General features: G+C 38.8%; 1 protein-coding gene across 1 annotated transcript in view; it reads right to left on the reverse strand.

Moving 5' to 3' along the window:
- LOC136879283 (polycystin-2-like protein 1) overlaps nt 1-21,007 on the reverse strand; it is a 163,037-nt gene that overhangs the window by 125,320 nt on the left and 16,710 nt on the right. Inside the window, exon 4 of the mRNA XM_068229043.1 lies at nt 4,792-5,020. Within this exon, the coding sequence (XP_068085144.1) occupies nt 4,792-5,020 (229 nt within the window). The remainder of the gene's footprint in view (nt 1-4,791; nt 5,021-21,007) is intronic.

A 21,007-nucleotide genomic window follows, 5' to 3' on the forward strand; every position in this document is an offset into this window, starting at 1 on the left:
AATTAATAGCTGATAAGAGAAACAGCGGCACCTGAACGAGAAGGGCGACAGAAGGAGAGTTATTGGCAGTAACTAAGACATGACAAGTGGGAGGTAAAAATGAAGCCAAATTTGAAGTGGATTGGGAAGATGCCGTTAATAAAGGAGGCAGATTTTCCTCATCTAAGCGTCTACTGCCTAGCGACGCGGGTGGAATGCGTTTCCCGAAAATGGAGTAGTACACTGACGCGCAAGGTAGCCGGGCAGTTTGCACTGATAACAAGTGATAGGAGGGCGGACAGCGGGAAGGGAAGGTGCGGGTAAAGCAGAATATGAAGAAGTAGAAGGAATAGTCGGAGGAGGAACAGATGAATAGAACGAACGATCTCCTAAAGAATTTATAGTGTGCTGATGGGCTAAATTATAAAGTTGCAGAAGGGAAACAGGAGGAGCTAGAACGTTAAAGAGCATGCGAAATGAGGGAGCCGCGTAAAACTGTATAATAGAAATTAATTCCTGGGTATTATGTGATATATTCAAAACATCGGTATAAGTTATGATAGAGTCAAGATAATCATGAGCAGGTTCATGAGGTAACTGATGTCGTCTGATAAATTCATTACTCAATTTATAACGTACTTCCAGGGGTAGAAAATAATTATGAACAGCGTGCCTCAATTCGTACCAGTTGGAGAAGTTGGACATATTATCAAGCCAAAATGTGGAAAAAAAACCCGTGGTTTTCATGGAGAGAAGAACAATCAGTTGAGGAAAGGAAGCTACTTTAAAATTTAAAAATTTACGGGCTGAAAATAACCAAATTGTAAGACTACGAGGATCTGTTGCTGATAACTGGGGGACTTTAATAAAGATTGTTTAATAATCTGAATATTGAGAGAAATATCCACCAAAGTGGTAGGAAGAACAGGGGAAGGAGGGTAAGGAGGGGAGAGAAGGGGCCATAGGGTATCGGAAGGGAGGAGATTTGCTCTCATCAGATGTTACATCAGGCGCATGATCAGTAGAAGACGGATAGACTGAGGAAGAAGAAGAAAACGAGATGAAATTGGGAACAGAAGGATTTGGAAGTGACAAATTTTGAGGAATTTGTGAAGATAGTAGAGAAAGGTCATCCCCTAAAGGGAAATTATCTGAAAAACAAGCCATGATATACAGAATAATAAAAGAAAAAGACTAAAGTAAAGGGTAATCTGCTACCATATGTAACGCTCTTGTACTTGATAGTGTCTTTGCTTACTATCAACTTGGTAGAAATTGCGTTGTAATTGAGATTTGCTTTTAAGAGAGTGCCCTTGATCAGGATACTAGACAACAAGACATCAAAGTACTCAGAACTGACAGTACATAAACGCGCAGAGTGCCGAGAAGCGTGCAACATGAGAATATAACAGTTCAATACATCGTGTCAACATCACCGTAAACAGTGCAATTTAGAGCTCCATACATGTGCATAAACAAGTTAAAGGGCCGCTACCCAAGAGAATTGCCGTGGTAGGTACATGTGGAAACAGAAGTAATGGGGAAAAGGAACTCGTGAAAGAGAATTTTGGAAAACAAGTTTGAAAATAACAAATATATTATAACAATCTCAAAGGGGTAACAAATTATCTTTACATCAGAACAAATAGTATGAACCAGAATATGGCGTAATAAAAGCGTTAAGTTTGATTTTAAGACACGTAGGTGATTCAAAATTTGATTACATCATCATAATCGAATTCCTAAGCACCAATCACTACAATCTTTGGACATATGTTCCAACACTTCAATTAGGGGGAAGAGAAAAAGAAGGGGGGGGGGGGAACTCATAGGTTCTGAAAACAGTTTCTTTGCATTGAATTACACAATACGCTAGAAGGGAGGTACATCAAATAAAGTTTCAGGCTCGTGCCAGTAGAATTCAAAGTTCATAGTGTCATACACTTGCTAGATAAGCTCACCAATTGATACAATGCTTACAATAGGACATTGTAATGTAACCTCATGCCAAACAATTCAAGAGATCCAGAATTGAAATAAACCAATCTCCAGTCCAGGGAGTGATCCTTTTGGTAGATTAGAAAAAAAAATAGGAATTCTAACAAATGATCCCAGAAGGGATTAAAACATACACGCATGCGCAGAAGCGATAATAAAATTGAAGCTAACCGATGAACACACAAATTAAATTAGCAGACCACATCATTTGAGCAAGCACCATTTTTATGCAAAATGAACAGATAGATGGAGTAAGAAAAGAAATAAAGATAGGTAGAAGATAAAGGATAGAACAAGGAAATAAGAAACGGAGGAATGGGATAGGATAAGGATCAAGCCGCCAAATCCCAGCACTGACAGACGCGATGCAAAAGTTCATCTCAGAAGGTAGGAATGTTTATGGACTAGAATTTTAGATCAGCTGTCCAGTACACCGTTTACACCGCATTTTAAGAATATAAACGTCCAAAAAGCAGAACATTTGCGCTGCACGAATACTCAGATATGTCCTGAAGGGACCAAAGTTCAATTTTCGTTTATTACGACGAAGCCCAAGTATAGCAAGGTAGGGCACGTTAAATGATAGAAAGAAACAGTGTCTGCTCACCCTTGACAGAAGTCCAGCACGAAGTTCACAAGTAAAATGGACATGGTCCAGCAGTGTGCAGAGTTCCAGCTCCCACTGTCTTTAACAAGGTTATACCATAACTGACCTCCGAATGAACGACACAAGGCCATATATATATGCGAGCGGGGTAGATCGAGAACATACTATAGGCGTGACGTCAGAGTGGATGCGCCATGCAGGCGAGCAGTGACAGCAGTAGTACAAGCAGCCGGGAAGCCGACAGTTCGTAACAGCAGACGGAGAAAAGATCACCAATTCGAAGGGGAGAATTTTATTACATAAGGTAAGCACCAACAGCTCGCAACAGATTTAAATCAGAATTGCATACTGGCCAATTGAGTCAAACAAGACAGTCAGATATTGTGGTACAAAATCCACTGTGCGTGAACGTGAATTTTTTTCCAATAAATGTTGGCAAGAATCTTGATGATGTAGCTGTGAACATTGAGGTTATTATGTTTGTGCCTCCATGGAGATCATGCCCTTCACCATTATGGGACCTTACCCAAATGGTATCCTTACGGAGAATGTGCATTCGACATACTACTCTCCAGATCATCTAGAGGCTCTTTCCCTACCATCTGAAGATTTCAGGGAGAACCTGGACTCATCAGAGAAGAAGGTTCTGCTTCACTGCTGCACGGTCCATTCAACTTGCTGATGAATGGCTCGGTGCTGTCTGGTCAAATGTTGACCCGTAGCAGGTTGTCGCGATTGAAGATTTTGATCTCTAAGAAGGCACTGATGAACAATCCTCTTGCTCACCTTAACACTGCAATCATGTTGTAGTCAATTCTGAGTTTCAGCTGCAGTTGTATGGTGATCTCTTAGAACCAGGCTGATGAGAAATCAGTCACTTCAGGGTGAAGTCTTCCTTTTCCTACCAGATCTAGGTCTTCTAGAGCAGCTGTGCATTTCTCAAAACAATTTCACTGCCTCTTACACAAAGATGTACGGTATGTGAAGGGTAGCAGTGATCCAACAGTGGCTGCTCACCAGCAATGGTTTTTACAAATTATGGGTGTCAAAGGCATATTTTATAGTAAACTTAATGATGAAATGACACGATAATTGTTGTTGACAGTTGTTATGCTTTCCGCATGGAAGGAAGGCAATAAAGCAATAAAACACAACACAAAAGGGGTTTAATACTGGAAAAGAACTTGTTAGTGACAAAATCTCTTGTTGTGTGATAAAGTGTAGATAAGAAGAGACAATGTATTCAATCACTAGAATGCAGCCTCTAAAACAATAAAGCCAAATAAACATGAATTACTCCATTCTAAATAATGCTGAAACTTAATAATTATAAGTAAATTAAAGTGATCAAGCTATTTTGCTGGTCAGTGTAGCTATTAGGGAAATATTTGTCTCATTTAGACATAGCATCCACTGCAGTTTTAGGAATGTCTGTTTCACAGGGCCACTTTTCTCACCACAGTGAATATTAACATTAATTCATTTCTTCACATAGAATCTTACTTCAGTACTGGTAAGTTAGGAAAGAAACTGATGAGTAGCCATCCTAAATAGTGTCAAATCAAAATTCTGAGGTCATTTACCAAGGATGAGATGACCAGCTAATTTGTAATATTTAAAGTGACTGGTTGAGAATATTGAAAGGGTACACTTTGCTGTTTCCTATTTCACCACCTTGTGCGTGCTCCCTTCTGGAAGCACATCACAGCGTGGTTTCATTCTGATTTTGGGATGCTGTAAAGTGGACATGTTGTCATGAGGGGTCTTAGCTTCTCTGTGATGCTATCACACAGTATCATGCACTTTTCTCATTGCTCGACGGTCCTGTTGGTCAACCCACATTGCCTACATGGTTATAGTTTTGTAGCGATTGTGTCTTCTAATTTCCACTTCACTCGGAGCATAAATAGCCCTGACTGACTACTTACTGATATGGCAACCAATAACAATTCCACATTTAAAGTTACTTCCTTGCTTGAGCCATTTTGCAGGTATCTCGTAGCACTGAATAACAAGGAACCCTTATAACAACAGTGCTGGTCGTAGTCAGATGTAGGCTTTAGTTCCAATACTTTTGATGAGAGAGTGTAAATATATATGTTATCTGTTAAGAAACACTATTGAAGATTGATGGAAACAGAGTAGTGTTTACAAGTGGGCAACACCATTAACTTCTAGGAAATATAAGAATAAGAAGTGTACTTTACTATGAGTAAGATGAGGTCCATCCAGTTCCACTTGTACTTAAAGTAGGACAGCTTGAAGGCCCACATCTCTTGCACCTCCTGAATCGTGAAGTAAATGATAAATACGATGACCATCAGTTCACAGGCCATGACAAAGAAGTCAAAAGCTGTGACGTATCGGATGAGTTTCACCACTCTAAACTGCCAGGATGGCACTACCCCACCTGTGGGAGGAATCTCTGCCACCATCCTAGAAAATAACGAGCTTGAATAATCAAAAAGTTAAATTCATTAAATCAATAAATACTATTTTGAACTTTTTCTGGGATATTAGGCCATGTTGATCTGATGTTGGCATCAGGAAGGGCATCTGCGACCTTGAAAAGGCATTCGATAGTGTGTCACATCACTTGCTCCTCCAGAAATTGGAAAAATACGGCTTTAGGGGCAATGTGCTGGATTTGCTTGAGAGTTACTTGACAGATCGAGTACAGTATGTCAAAATTAATCAACATCTAAGCACACCGATGAGGATAATAAAGGGTGTCCCACAAGGCACAGTATTAGGTCCTTTATTGTTTATTCTATTTATTAATGATCTAGAGAAAACAATAGCAAATGCCGAACATACGCACATCGTAACATATGCAGATGATACAGTCATTTATGTTGAGGGTGATAGCTGGAATCTCGTCAGACAGAGAGCAACTCGAGCACTGCTTAAAATTAAAGCATGGTTAGATAATAATGAATTATTTCTAAACATTAAAAAAACAAAATTTAAGAATTTTTCTGTAACAGATAGACGAAACGATTTTAATGAATTAATTGAATCGTGCAGTCGAGTAAGGAACTAAGTCAAAATCGGCCATTTTCATTTTATTGCCTCATTTACCTCACATAACCAAGACCTATCATTTGGTAAAGGAAAGAAATAAGTCAGCCTTCTCCTTGTGGGAGAAACAGTGGATGGACATCAGGCATATTGTGAAGAAATGCACTAAGTCGATGACTTAGTGCGTTTCTTCACCACTTGCTATTCATGACTTAGTTCCATTCTTTGCCACACGTTGCATGCGATGTAGGTATAACAGGGGATATTTCAATTTACGGCGTTGGTACAACACAAAGGACAACATACTGGAGGGAAACAGAAATCATACGGTACATGGTGGGTTATAGTGTACAGTATTTCAGTTTGTATCTCGGTGGATGACAAAGTGATCTTTGTATTACGTTTGAGAATATGACTCAGAAAAGGAAAGCACAGCCTGAGGGCCATAAACATAGTGTTCTGAAACACGCAAGACTCAGAGGACTGGCATATGTGAATAAACGTGGGAGAGTTGTGGAAGGCAAAGAAACCGGTTCTGACTGCAGGTAAGTAAGGAGCTTGAGAAGTATTACTAGGGATTGTTTAGTAAATAATATTCTAACATGCAACCGAACTTTCTACTCTTGTTTTAGATAACAATACGTATGGTACAGATTTATACTTAGTATTAATAATATGTTATTCTTCTAGATACAGAAAGAAGTGCTTTGAGATTATCAACGAAGAGGCTCGCATGTCCATTCTTTCCAAGTTTCTTTAACTTTCCAGTAAGGATGCACAAGATTTACACTTGCAGCGCCTCATCGAGAAGAATGAAATTAAGACCAGAAGACCGAGGAATGAAAATTCAAAGCAGCGAGCAGCAAGTTTCGCTTACTTTGTTATGGATGGCAACAATAGAAAGAAGGTATGTCGTTCAGCTTTCATGAGCATGCATGCCGTCACTCAGAAAAGAGTATTCCGTATCACAATGCTTCTTCTTCATGGAGAAATTCCCAGGGACAAGAGAGGAACCAATCCAAATACCAGAAAGATACCGGAAGATGTCACTAAACTGATATCCGATCATATTCAATCATTCCCTTTGAAACGGACTCATTATGGAGGGAAAGAAGTGCATTACTTAGATGCCCACTTAACTATTAAAGAAATGCACAACATGTTTGTCACAAAATACCCGGAGTGTGGAGTCAAGTACAGCTTCTACAGGACTTATTTTGTTGAGAATTATAACTACCGATTCGGACGACCACAGATCGATGTCTGCAGCAAATGTGAGGAGTTTACAGCTAAACTTAGGAGTCCACATATTTGTGAATCAGCAAAGCGTGCAGCTTAGGCTGAATATGATGTTCATAAAAGAAGAAGCAGGAAATTCTACAGGTCTTTGAAAGAAGTTGCAACACTATGCAGAACAAATGACAAAGTGACAGGCCTTGCCTTTGACTTTATGCAAAATCTGCCCCTGCCACACATACCGGTGCAAGAAGTGTTTTACATGAGACAGTTGTGGGTGAATGTGTTTTGTATTCATGATCTTGCAACGGACAAGTGTGTTGTGTATATGTATCATGAAGGCCAAGGAAAGAAGGGTGTGAATGAAGTTGCTTCTTTCCTGAAAGATTATATAGACGAATTTGTGTCAGAAAATGTTGACCAGTTACACGTTTTCTCTGATGGTTCTCCAGGCCAAAATAAGAACCGTACGGTCATAAGACTAATGCTAGGCCTGCCAGCTTCAAATCGATTTAAGGAGATTAGACAGTACTTTCCCGAGAGGGGTCATTCATTCCTACCATGCGACAGGGACTTTGGGGTATTTAAGAAAAACATTAAAAAAGTAGACAGAGTTTATACTATCGAAGAGTATATGGCAATTATTGTAAACAGCAAAGCAAATGTTACAGTTAAGTTAGTAGACTCAAGTGCAGTATTTAATTTTGACAAGTGGTGGCCTGAGTTTTTTAAAAAAGTGACTGTATCAGCTGAAACATCGACAAAGAATACTCCTCGTGCTGGAAAGATTGCATTTTCTCCTTCTTCGTTTAAAGAATACAGATATAGGGCAGAGAAACCAGGAGTTCTTGTAGCACTTCCCTTCATAAACAGCATTGTGAAACATACGTTTCATCTTGGGAAAGGTAACTTTTGCACATTTTCCTTGCAGCCAATGGCAGCATATCCAGAGGGTGGGGTTCCAATAAAAGCTGAGAAGATAAAGGACGTGCGTAAACTGTTGAAATATGTTGCGAATGAGGATGCTTTGGCATTTTATTTGGATATTATTTCGCAGCCAATGAATTCCCCTTAGGTTAGTAGTCTCAGTTGTAATACTGTAGTTATTTGGCGCTTCAAGGTCATTTGTATTTGTTTTCCCTGTTTTTTTCTGTTGGATAAACTGTAAACAGTGCTTATGTATTGCATTATGCTATGTTTAATATATAACAAATGTTGGTGTAGTTTGTATGAGAGATTTATTCCCAAACTCAAATTTTTTTTCGGTATTATTGGAGAAAGGAACTAAGTCCACCATATCCAATTTCTATTCAATGCTCCACCATGTGCTGTTGATCATATCTGTCATTCACTCATATCCATACTCGTACTTCAGAAATCATTTTAATATATATTGCTCTCTATATAATTAATATTCTAAATTACCACACACAAGGTTTCACCTTACGTGGTATTTTACTGATATCTACTCGACTCTGTTGAGGTTGGTGTGATTTTGTATAATAATAATAATAATAATAATAATAATAATAATAATAATAATAATAATAATAATAATAATAATAATAATAATAATAATAATAATAATAATAATAATAATAATAATAATAATAATAATAATAATAATAATAATAATAATAATAATAATAATAATAATAATAATAATAATAATAATAATAATAATAATAATAATAATAATAATAATAATAATAATAATAATAATAATTTACTTAATATGTGCAAGAGATAGTTACAAGTTCAATTTATTTTAAGTATTAATATGTTAATAATAATACTACTACTTATGTAATATATGTGGTTTAGTTACAAGATTAATATTTCTCAAGTAATAATGTTATTAAAAGAGTTATGTATATATAAAACAGAGTCCTGTAAATATGTAAACGACATGATGAATGAATAAATACTACTACTACTACTACAATGATTGCCAAGCACTGCTAATCTTCAGGTTTCCTTTTTACTTGTTAAAACAGTCATCCTGTTTCATTATCTCCAGAGCTGTTCAGTAATAATGAGCACGATACTGGTGGGGTTGTAGCCAGAACTGTAATTTACTCAAATTTCATTTTACAAATGAGGGAAGGAAACGTGTGCTCTGCCACTGCAGATACAGTAACTGCTTTAAAGCAAGGACACCCACCTTGTTCGTTTTATTTTGTCTCAACAAGTGCTACTGAATAGGAGCTAAAACATTTACATAATGTCCACATGACCTAATATCCTGGAAAAGATCAAAACTTTTCTGTTGATATTAACTGTGAAGGCTTGCAACAATATAATATTTCATAATGGTTTTCAAAATTTTTGAATTTAACAAATTTTCCAAGTTCTAAGCATACATGATTTTAAACATTACCATACATGATAATTAATCTAACAGTCTTGAATCACTTACAGTATAATAAAATGTACATCAACCTCACCGGAATATACAACAGAAGATATCAAAATGTTTTTGAGAAACAACAGCCTTAAAATGAGTTGAAGTGTGTGTGTGTGTGTGTATATATATATACACTAGCTGATGTACCCGTGCTTCGCTACGGAATTATACATTGAATACAGAATTGTAGGTTAGGTAGAATACACGCTGTGGGCAGGACTGTATTAAATTGCATAGCTCTTAACGTTACCCTAGAAACGCGACGGAGAAATCACCAAATGTCTTTTCTCATATGAAGATTGCTTTAGGGAGTTTTCTAATCACTACTGATCTGCATTTAGGGCAGTCACACAGATGGCAGATTTCCTATCTGTTGTTTTCCTAGTCTTTTCTTAAATTCTGTCTATCGGAGATGAGTGGCAACAGCAGACACAAAGCACATCACTACAAACAACGGTCAAGGTAATGTTATTGTTGACCAATTGTAATGGTAGACCAGCTTTCCTACCAACAGTCACAATCAGGTTGGGGAATTGCATTATAATGCCAGACACTCACACTCTACCTGCCTTTTTACATCCTAAGAAAGACTGTCTTAGTGGTTTTCTCAACTGAAATGAACATAGGTCATTACAATGATGTCAGTAGGAATGGCGTGCGTAAAAGCAATGATTTCACATGAAATGCTCAATAAAATAAAAAAACATCCACATTTTCTCACTTTTAACGAACAGTACTATGCTTTACATGTTACAAACTTCATATTTGGTCCGTATTGAAAATGTACATCAGCCCTGCAGACTGCTGTAAATAAACCCAGCTGTTGGTTCCGCTTTGTTGATGACACTTTTGTAATATGGGGACATGGAGAGGAGGCACTTGACGGTTTTCTTACACATCTGAACAGTATTCATCCTCGTATACAATTCACTGTGGAGAAGGAAAAGGATGGAGAATTAGCTTTCCTGGATGTGCTGGTGAAGAGGAAGAATGATCGATCCCTAGGGCATCAAGTATACCGAAAACCAACACACACAGACCGATATTTAAACAAAAATTCGAATCACCATCCTGGGCAGAAGCGCACCATGATGAAGACTTTGGTGGATCGCACCCTTCGTGTCTGTGAACCAGAGTACATCGAGAAGGAACTACGAAATCTTGATCTAGCCTTACAAACCAATGGCTACACGGTACAAGAGGTCAGGAGAGCACTCCATCCCAGAAGACAGCCAGCGAATAGTAAGCGAGAAGAACCCAGGAAGAAAGGTATCGCTTATTTGCCGTATATACGGGACGTCACGGATCGTATTGGAAGGCTCCTTGAACGTCACGAAGTTAAAACCATTTTTCAGCCGACCCAACAGCTACGAAACATGTTACGTTCTGCCAAAGATCCACATGACCCTTTAACATCTACTGGGGTCTATAGGATACCGTGCAGCTGTGGAGCTGTTTATATTGGCACGACTGGCAGAAGTGTCAATACTCGCCTGACGGAGCACAAAAGGAATTGTCGCTTAGGGCAATACGACAAATCAGCAGTAGCGGAGCATGCACTGCTTGACGGAAATCATGAGATCCGTTACGAGGATATTGACATACTGGCCACAACATCCCACTTTCACGCCCGTCTCTACAGGGAAGCAATCGAAATACATAAACATCCGGATAACTTTAATAGAAAGGAGGAAGGAATGAAACTCAGCAAGGCCTGGTACACCCCTTTATATAACGTACGGCCGAAGTTTACTAAGATCAGGGACATTACAGTCAACCAACCAGAGGTTCCATTGCTCGGCACGACCCAATCGGAGGTCGTGCACTCCGAGATCCAATCAGATGACAGACTTCTCGGAGCGACCCAGTTAGAATCCATGCCCGGCACGAACCAATCAGAGGTCGCGTGCTTAGATAGCCAACCAAACGTCAAGCTGCTCGGCGCGACCCAATCGGAGGTCGTGCTTTCAGATAGTCAATCAGATGTCGGTTTGCACAGCGCGAACCAATTGGAGGCCACACACTTACATATAAATACAGCTGCTTCCCAAACAACTTTTGCAGTCGCCAGTGGGATACAGGAGAGCGTATATACACGACGCCACAGAAGATGACTACCGCAGCAGTAGTCGAAACGTCTGGGAGAAGCGAGAGGAGTGGACCACGGCATAACAGCCCGGAAGAATTTTATTATATTGACACCGGCCGTGAAAGCCTTCATACTTTAATGTAATATGGTTTCTTTGGTCTTTCTTTCCATTAATGTATATTACCATAATTCGTTCTGGCCTTCCATCATGCTTTATTTTTTCATATATCTTTCTCTTTTTATGTTCTGTGACATACTCAACATAAATTTCATTTCTAGTACCTACATTCTATACCTATCCTTCTTGGTACTCTCCAGGTCTTAGCAGTAAATGTAATATGTCTTGCACTTTATTTCTTTAGCCTTCATTGGTATACCTCTATTCTGTTGTGTGACATTCTCAAGTTATATCTCATTAAAGCATGATTTCCCAATCCATTCTTGGACTTTCTATTAAAAAGAACGATTAAAAACAGAAAAAAATGATTTCCCAATCCATTCTTGGACTTTCTATTAAAAAGAACAATTAAAAACAGAAAAATAACCATAAGACTGTATAAAAGCCAAATGATCCATCTGAAGGATAGATGTTGCCCAAGAAGGACAATTACAATAGGGATTCTAGGTTTTAAACAGAACAATACACCACGACCCCCACAAGCATTGGCTTGAAGTATGGGGATCACCTGTAGGGGCGAAGTACTGTGGGAATTGCATGCCCTGTGACTGTAATGGTAGCTATGAAGGTACTTCAGGAACTATGAAAAGTGATTGTTAATGAGGCTCTGGTGAAGCCATGTTAGGTATCAGGCTAGTGGTGGATATAAGTGTGCATTCAAGACAAATACGACCCTCGGATCAAAGAACTCTAAACAGCAACATCAGCTAGGTGGGTATGGTGGCGAACAGCCTGAAGCTTCACTGGCTATGAAACCCAAATGAAGACTTAGTTGCCAGATTGGAACCTTGAATGTTCTAACACCTGAGAAAGAAAACTGAAGAGGTAATTGATCTGATGGAAAGGGGGAACATTTTCATCGTGGGAATGAGTGAAACAAAATGGAGAGACAATAAGAATAAGGTACCTCTGGCTAGACTATAAACTATACTGGTCTGAAAATAATTTGGATCTGAGAAATAGAGTGAGCTTTATACTTCATAAAAATACAGACATTTGTAGCCAGATTAAGTCTGTCAGTGATCGAGTAATATAAAACTGTCAATAAACTGGAATGAAGACAAATATCATGTCTATCAATACAGGCTGTGAAAGCATTGATCTAAATATACTGCAGGATGTTCAAACGAAGAGAAAGAAGACTTTCTTATTAACTTGGAGGAACATATGGAACGTGAAAATATGATAATAACTAGCAAGATACTTGTGCTTCGCTATGGTATTATACTGAAATTTATAATTTAAAGCTTAACGTTTCATATAAATAATCCACCAAAATTCGCCATCTACCTCGTTTTCTGAGAGAATCCACCGAAATTCGTGATCTGACTCGTTTTCTGAGAGATTACGGCAAAGATCCTCCCATTTTTCAATCTTTCTTTCCAGCAATCAATTTTGTACTTCCCGGGCTAGGTCCAGGTATTCTACCCAGTCAGTTGGTTTCCTAAATCTTTGCCATATTTTCCTATAAGCATTTTTAATATGGATCAAATCCTTGAGGAGATTCAGTGTGGTGGCATCTGGGGTGCCTTGGTGGTACTGAACCCGCGGCCGGACTGCATTCGTAGTCATTACTCGGCCAGGACCCGTTTCCAGTGCAGTCCACACATTTGGACGATGGTCCAGAACATTATTATTATTATTAGGGTGGGTGATATTAGTAGAATTTAGGTTATTATTACTATTATGATTATTATTATCATTATTATCTTTATTATTATTATTATTCTGGACCCTGCAGCAAGATGCAAGACCGCTACTTGGTGGTAAATTACATCTGCTGCCATTGTCATTGCTGAAAATGTGACCAGCACCATTGTTGCGTGTAGGCAAGTGCGCAGGATTTCTGGCGATACGAATTATATACTTCCGTGCATCATTGACCTTAATATAGAGGTGAACAGTTGCACGGTCACTATCATTCCTATCGTTTATTTCAAATGTGTTTAAATTTTTATTTCTATGCCAGGAGAATCTACTGTAATCTAGCTTTAAGTTCTCCAAAAAAAAAGATGGTTCTTGAAAACGAACCCAGGAAAGATTAAAAATGATCAGTTTATGATCAGAATCAAGTACATTATGAACAGTAAAATCAATTGGTCTCAACTCCATTTTCACCCCACCACCGTTAAGTTGATTTACCTACCCTCCACTAAAAAAGAAACCGTGTTTCTTTATGTTTAAAGGAGATTCCAAATACCAATGTTCTCGCCTGTTACCTTCAGTTTTGAGATAAAAAAACATCCCCATAAAAAGTTCACTTTTTTCACTTCCTTTCACACTCGCCCCATTTAATTTTCTGGAAAAAATTCTTTTCTTTATTAGTAAAAGGTCTTCTAAATACTAATTATCATGACTGTAACATCTTCAGTTTTTGAGATATGTGTCATAAAAGGAATTCAACTCCTTTTCACCCCCCCTCCCAAGATGATTTTCCCCCAAAATGCGTTTTTCTTTATTTTTAAAGGAGATCCAAATACCAATTTTCACGTCGGTAACAACTTAAGTTTTTATTAGATATAAGTATCCTCATAAAATTAATTAAATTAATTTTTCAATTCTTTTACTCCCCCTTTCATTGGATTTTCCAAAATCAAAGGAATACATGTTTCTTTACTTTTAAAGCAGATTCCAAATACCAATTTTCACGTCTTCAACATCTTTAATTTATGAGATAATACAAATTCAACTCATTTTTCAATTCTCCCCCCCTCCCCCACTTTAAGTGGATTTCCAAAAACAAAAACTACGTATTTCTTTATTTTCAAAGGAGATTCCAAATACCAATTTTCACGTTTTATGAGATATCAGTATCCAAATAAAAAGAAATTGACCCCTTTTTCAGTCATTTCTACACCCCCCCCCCCCATCTAAGTGGTTTTACTGAAAACAAAAAAATATATGTTTATTTATTTTTAATAGAGTTTAAAAATACCATTTTTTACTTCTGTAACATGTTAAGTATACTGTAGACATGCTCATTTCAAAATTTCACCCCCTTTTTAGATTCCCTTAAGTTGAGTTTCCAAAAACAAATCACCTGTGTCTCTTTACTTTTACAGGAGATTCCAAATACCAATTTTTACATCTGTAACATTTTACACTTCTGAGATATACTGTAGATATGGTCTTTCTAAAAATTCACCCCATTTATCACTCCTGTTTAATCTCCATTAATTGGATTTTCCAAATGCAAAAAAATATGTGTTTCTTTATTTTAAAGAAGTTTCCAAATACTAATTTTCAGGTCTGTAATATCTTCAGTTTCTGAGATATAAGCATCCTCATTAAAGGCATTCAACCCCATTTTCACCCCTCCTAGTGAGGTTTTCCAGAAACAAAACGTGTTTCATTATTTTTAAAGGAGATTCTAAATATCAGTTTTTACATCTGTAAACTTTTAAAGATTTGAGATATGGATACACTCATTTTTAAAATGTCTAAAAATTCACCCCATTGTCACTCCTGTTTAACCCCCACTAATTGGATTTTCCAAAAACAAAAAAGACAAAAAAAAAAGTTTCTTTATTTTTAAAGGAGATTCCAAATACCAATTTCCAGGTCTGTAATATCTTCAGTTTCTGAGATATAAGTATCCTCATTAAAGGCATTCAACTCCGCTTTCACTCTTTTTCAGCCCTCCTAGTGGGATTAAAAAAAAAGTGTTTATTTATTTTTAGAGGAGATTCTACAGTAAATACTAATTTTTACATCTGTAAACTTTTAAAGTTTTGAGATATAGATACACTCATTTTAAAAGTTCGCCCCCTCCCCCTTTCACCCCCTTAGCGATGGAATATCTGAAAATCCTTCCTTAGTGAGCACCTACATTGTAATATAAATGTATCCTCGAAAATTTCATTTCTTTACGACCAGTAGTTTTGGCTCGGCGATGATGAGTCAGTCAGTCAGTCAGTCAGGACATGTTCTTTTATATACGAGGCGAGGCGTGTTTTTTAAGTAAGGTCCATTTGAAAATAAGTACACAATGAAAGGTTATTTAAAAAAGTAAAGTTATTTTCAGAAAGTACATACTTCACTCTATTTTTTGACATAGTTGCCAAGTTTGTTCAAACACTTATCATACCTCGTAACCAATTTTAAAATACCCTCTTCATAGAAACTTGCCGCCTGCTCTGATAACCAAGAGTTCACTGCCGTTTTCACGTCGTTGTCATTGTAATAGTTGCCACTGAGGTGATGTTTAAGGTGGAGGAACAGATGGTAATCTCTCGGCAAGATCAGGACTGTAGGGTGGGTGGTCTAAAACTTCCCAGGCAAAACTGTCCAATAAAACACAAGTCTGACCTTCAGTGTGAGGCCTTGCATTGTCATGGAAAAGGACAATTCCCTTTGTCAGCATGCTGCATCTTTTGTTTTGAATCACTCTGCGTAGCTTTCTCAGGGTTTGGCAGTATGCTTCTGCATTGATAGTGGTTCCTCGTTGCATGAAGTGGACCAACAAAACACCATGCCTATCCCAAAACATCGACGCCATGATTTTGCGTGGGACAGAGTCTGTTTGGCCTTCACCTTTACAGGCGAGTGTGTGTGTCTCCATTCCATGCTCTACAGGTATTGCTTCGATTCGGGCGTGATATGCGAAACCCATGTTTTGTCTCCAGTTACGATCTGACTCAAGAAGCCGTCACCTTCTTCGTCATAACGAGTCAAGAACTTCATCACACACTCAAATCTTTGGTTTTTGTGGTCCTCTGTTAGGAGTTTTGGGACCCAACGGGAGCACGGTTTCCAGTTGTTCAGAAACAATGTTGTAAAGCACTGATCTCGAAGCGTCAGGAAGTTCATTTGAGAGACCTGTTATTGTGAAACGCCTGTTCTCACGAATCTTCGCTTCAACTTAAGCCACCAAATCGTCTGTAATCAAAGAAGGGCGACCGGAGCGGTCCTCATCATTGACGTTGTCACGGCCATCTTTGAATTGTCGTACCCACTTATGCACTTTGCTTTCACTCATAACAGTATCACCGTACACTTCGCAAATCTGTCGATGAATTTCTGTAGCAGACAGGTTCCTTGCTGACAAAAACCGTATCACTAACCAAACCTCACACGCGACAGGCGAGTTGATAGTCTTAAACATTCTGAAAGCATAGAACAGAATCGTACAGGTTAGCTACAGAGCTGAAACTGAGCACAGACATTCCCGAGGCATGCCGGTACACGACGAATGTGCTCATTGCGATATGCGCGCGAACTACTAGTGTCTACAACGAAACGGACCTTACTTAAAAAACACGCTTCGTATATAGATGAGAGATTTTAACATTCGGGTAGATCAGACAGATTCTTCATGAAAAGGGGAATAGGACTACAGAGGGTGAATATTTTCCAGATATGTGAATGAGAAACAATACGGTTGAGAGTAACACTCGGTTCAAGAAATGGGGCTTACTCAAGATTACAAGATACAGTTGGGTCAATAAATAAGAAACTGTGGTTGATTACATACCCACTAACCAAAATATTTGGAACGTTGTAAGTGATGTCAAAGTAATCCCTAGTGATTATCTGGATAGAGACCAGCTTGTTGTCTCAGTTATCCTAAAATTCACAACAAAATTACACCAAAAGTAAAAAAACAAAAACTTGACAATATTCTGAACCAAGGGGTTATGTTTCAGGAGAATGTTTGGAAGATGTTGACAGGAGACATGATACTTTTAGATGATGAAGAGAGCAATGGTGGAGACAGCAGAGAGGGTATATGGGTGACAGATCACAGAAACAGTGTGGTGGAATGATCATTTAAAGGCTGCTGTCAAATCTAGAAATTGTGCAAAAAAAAAAAAAGAGCTCTATACCATGCCACAGTGTGAAGAAACCCAAGTTAAACTGAGGATATCAGTTTACAGAGAAAAAAAATTACTGATCAAAAGAATAAATAATGTAAAGCAACAAACAAGTGCAATTCAAGCCAAATATAGAAAGAATGGAACATACAGTATAATATGACAGGTCAGTGTGGGAAGCAAGAGAATACACTTCAGATGGACTAGGCTCTCTCCTCAGCTCCTGGTGAGCTCATTTCTGCTCCCCAGCTTCAACTCTTACTGAGACGTCATCTTGCCAGATCTTCACTCTTGATGTGGAAAGAAGACAGCCAGATATACACAGGAAAAAAAGACAGAGATGCATACAGGTGTTAAAAGATTAGGTCCACAGGATGAACATGAAAGGAGAAAAGGAACCTGACAGGTCAATATTCTCCCTCTTCCCATGATGACGTGCCATTGTGTTTATCCTATTATATGTTTCTTTCTATATGATTACATCAAAAGAATAGTTGACATTGAAGGAAGGACATTTAAAGAAGACCTTGCAAAGACAATAGGGCTAAAACAAACACAAGAAGCTCTCCTGTATAGTGCTGTCAAAAACAAATGATATGATAATAATACTGTCAATATAAATAGAGCTTTCAAATGGAGAGGTAACAAGAAATCAAAATGTAATATTTTATTTTGAAAATAGTTTTCTTCTGCTTACTTCAAACAAAGGTTGACAAAGCATACTAATCGATGGAAAGAGAGACACAATTGAAAGAAATTAAGCTCTGATAGTCCTCTTCTAAACTATGAAATTTCAAGAACAGTTTCCTCAAAAAAAAAAAAAAAAGATCTATAATTATGGCAAGAGATCCTTTTAGAGTGGCGAGGGCAATAACAGTCGCAAAGGGGTTACAGAAATCTGTGAAAAGGCAAGTTATTGTTCTTCTCGCTCTCATCATCAAATTTATTACTTGAACGGACATGAGGTGATGTTTTTCCAAATAGTAGTGAATGGTGAGCTCATAAATTATGCACTTTTCTCCATGGACCTCTTCTGGCTGATGTTTGACTGGAGGAACAACCAGCAAGTCGATTCTGCGACCTGATCTGCCATCTGACAAATCATGGAACTCCTCCATGTACTACAATGCAAAAAAAAAAAAAAAAAAAAAAAGAACATCCTCGAGGATTGTGTTCAGTGGCACCCGGGTTTATAATATGTGCATAATGAGGGGTTGTAGTGATAGTGATTCATTTGTCGTGGACATCGGCGATCAGATAACGCTCAAGAGGCCTGACCGTGTGCACTCTATTTTGACTCTGCAGGCAGTAGCTGTATTGAGGTCAGAAGGTGAACAGTGTTTTCAACATTCATTCAAGTGACAACTATGTCCCACCAACAAGAACGTGCTCCTGTTGAACAACTGCAGCATTTGAAAGGGGGCACATTGTGGGCCTGGGGGAAGCTGGATGGATGTATCAACGGATTGCTACACATGTTGGGCACAATGTATTGGTGGTGTGTCGCTGCTTTCAGCAGTGATCTGTGGAACTTTCCCACACTCACAGACCAGGCTTTGGGCATCCGCATAGTACAGGCGCACGTCAAGATAAACACACTGTACAAGCAGCAGTGGTCGACCGAACATCATCTAAGAATGAAATCTGGTCACATGTTGCACCTGCTCTGTCACCAAGGACCACTGGGAACCATCTGCTTGCAGCAGGATTACAATCACGTGTGCGTCTGGCCAGGCTACCACTGACACCACGAGACCGCCAAGCAGGGCTATTCTGTTGTCATGAAAGAGTTGACCGGAGAGGGGAATGACGCTCTGTTGTCTTCAGTCACAAGAGTAGGTTCTGTCTGTATGCAAGTGATGGACGTACAAGTGTACGGCATAGACCTGGTGAGCGACCTATTCCAGAGTGCGTTCGCCCATGACACCCAAGCCCCACCCCAGGCTTCATGGTGTGAGGGGCTATCAGTTACAACTCATGGTCACAGTTGATGTTTCTGCAGGGTAACATAACCAGTGCCCATTACACTACACAGGTTGCTGTCTTTGACAGGAACATGAACATGATGTGCTTTCTCAGCAGGACAACGCACGTCCACATTCAGCTGCTGCAACACAATATGCTCTACGTGGTGTACAACAACTGCCCTGGCCAGCAACATCACCAGATCTTTCACCAATTGAACATGTACAGATCATGAAGCGGGAAGTTATGTGTTCTCCAGAGCCTGCAAGAACCATTGCCAAATTGCATCAAAAGGTGAAAGAGCTTGAGGCAATCTGTCGCAGGATGCCATTTGGCACTTTTATGATCGTTTGCATGTGTGAATACACTCCTGCATTGCCACCAGATGGGTGCACTGTGTACTGATGCGACTGTTTGGGCGACGGTGTGATAGAAAGGGCCATGAGTGGGAAGGAAGCGAGCAGCCTTGGCCTTAATGAAGGTACAGCCCCAGCATTTGCCTGGTGTGAAAATAGGAACCCACAGAAAACCATCTTTAGAGCTGCCAGGAGTGGAATTCGAACCCACTATCTCCCGAATGCAGATCCTTTAAGACTTCAGGGAAACCACAAAGACAGTCTTTCTGAGGATGTAAAAAGGCAGGTGGAGGGTGAGTGTCTGCCATTATAATGAAAATAGCCCAACTCGATTGTGACTGGCAGTAGGCAAGGGGCCTGCTATTACAATGAAAATTCCCTAACCCGGTCTTCACATGAGAAACAACATATGGTGACCTCTCCATCGTATTTCTGGGGTAACACTAAGAGCTATACATTTTAACACATTCACTCCCATAGACACCTTAAGGCATTTAAGAGCAGCCTATGTGCAGGATTAAGGTGTTTAAGGTTGCGCGACATAAACGTTATTTCGAATTTAGCGCTAAATTCATACAAAGTCGTAGTTCGTGTTGAAATCAATAGATGGCATATAAATGAACAGCCCCTCACCCTTACTACCTGAACAGGGGACACATTCCAATGCTTTCTTTCTTTTATCTTTGAGTAAACACGGACCTAAGCCTGTCATGGTATTCCTGTGGGGGTGTGTAGAGAAGTGAGTTATTGTGTTGTGATAATATGATGAGTTACAAACACAGTATACAAAGTGAGGAAATTGAAGACTACTACTGAACGATGATTCTGGTGATGAACTTGTCCCTGGTTTCATTGATAGCGAAAGCAATTCCGATTATGATATACCAGACACTGAGTAAAGTGAAATTCAGCACAAGCAAAAACCGATACGCATCCGTCTTACTGCCTGCCTGAAATTGAGTTCACTGGCCGGATAGAACTAAATGTTGACATCAAAAATTCCAATGAAATTATGTCCTTCGTCAATTTATTTGTAAATGATGTTATCCTTGAATATATATGCCATCAGCCAAACCTCTACACAGAACAAGTTATTAGAGCAGCACCGAAACCAGTCACTAAACAGGCCTATTCTATTTTTCAGATGTGGAAAACATTCGACGTAAATGAGATGAAAAAGTTTTTATGACTAATGTTTGTTGTTGTTTGAGTCATCAATCCATAGACTGGTTTGATGCAGCTCTCCATGCCACCCAATCCCGTGCTAACCTTTTCATTTCTACGTAACTATTGCATCCTACATCTGCTCTAATTTGCTTGTCATATTCATACCTTGGTCTACCCCTACTGTTCTTACC

This window comes from Anabrus simplex, chromosome 8 (assembly GCF_040414725.1).
Source record: "Anabrus simplex isolate iqAnaSimp1 chromosome 8, ASM4041472v1, whole genome shotgun sequence".
NCBI lineage: Eukaryota > Metazoa > Arthropoda > Insecta > Orthoptera > Tettigoniidae > Anabrus > Anabrus simplex.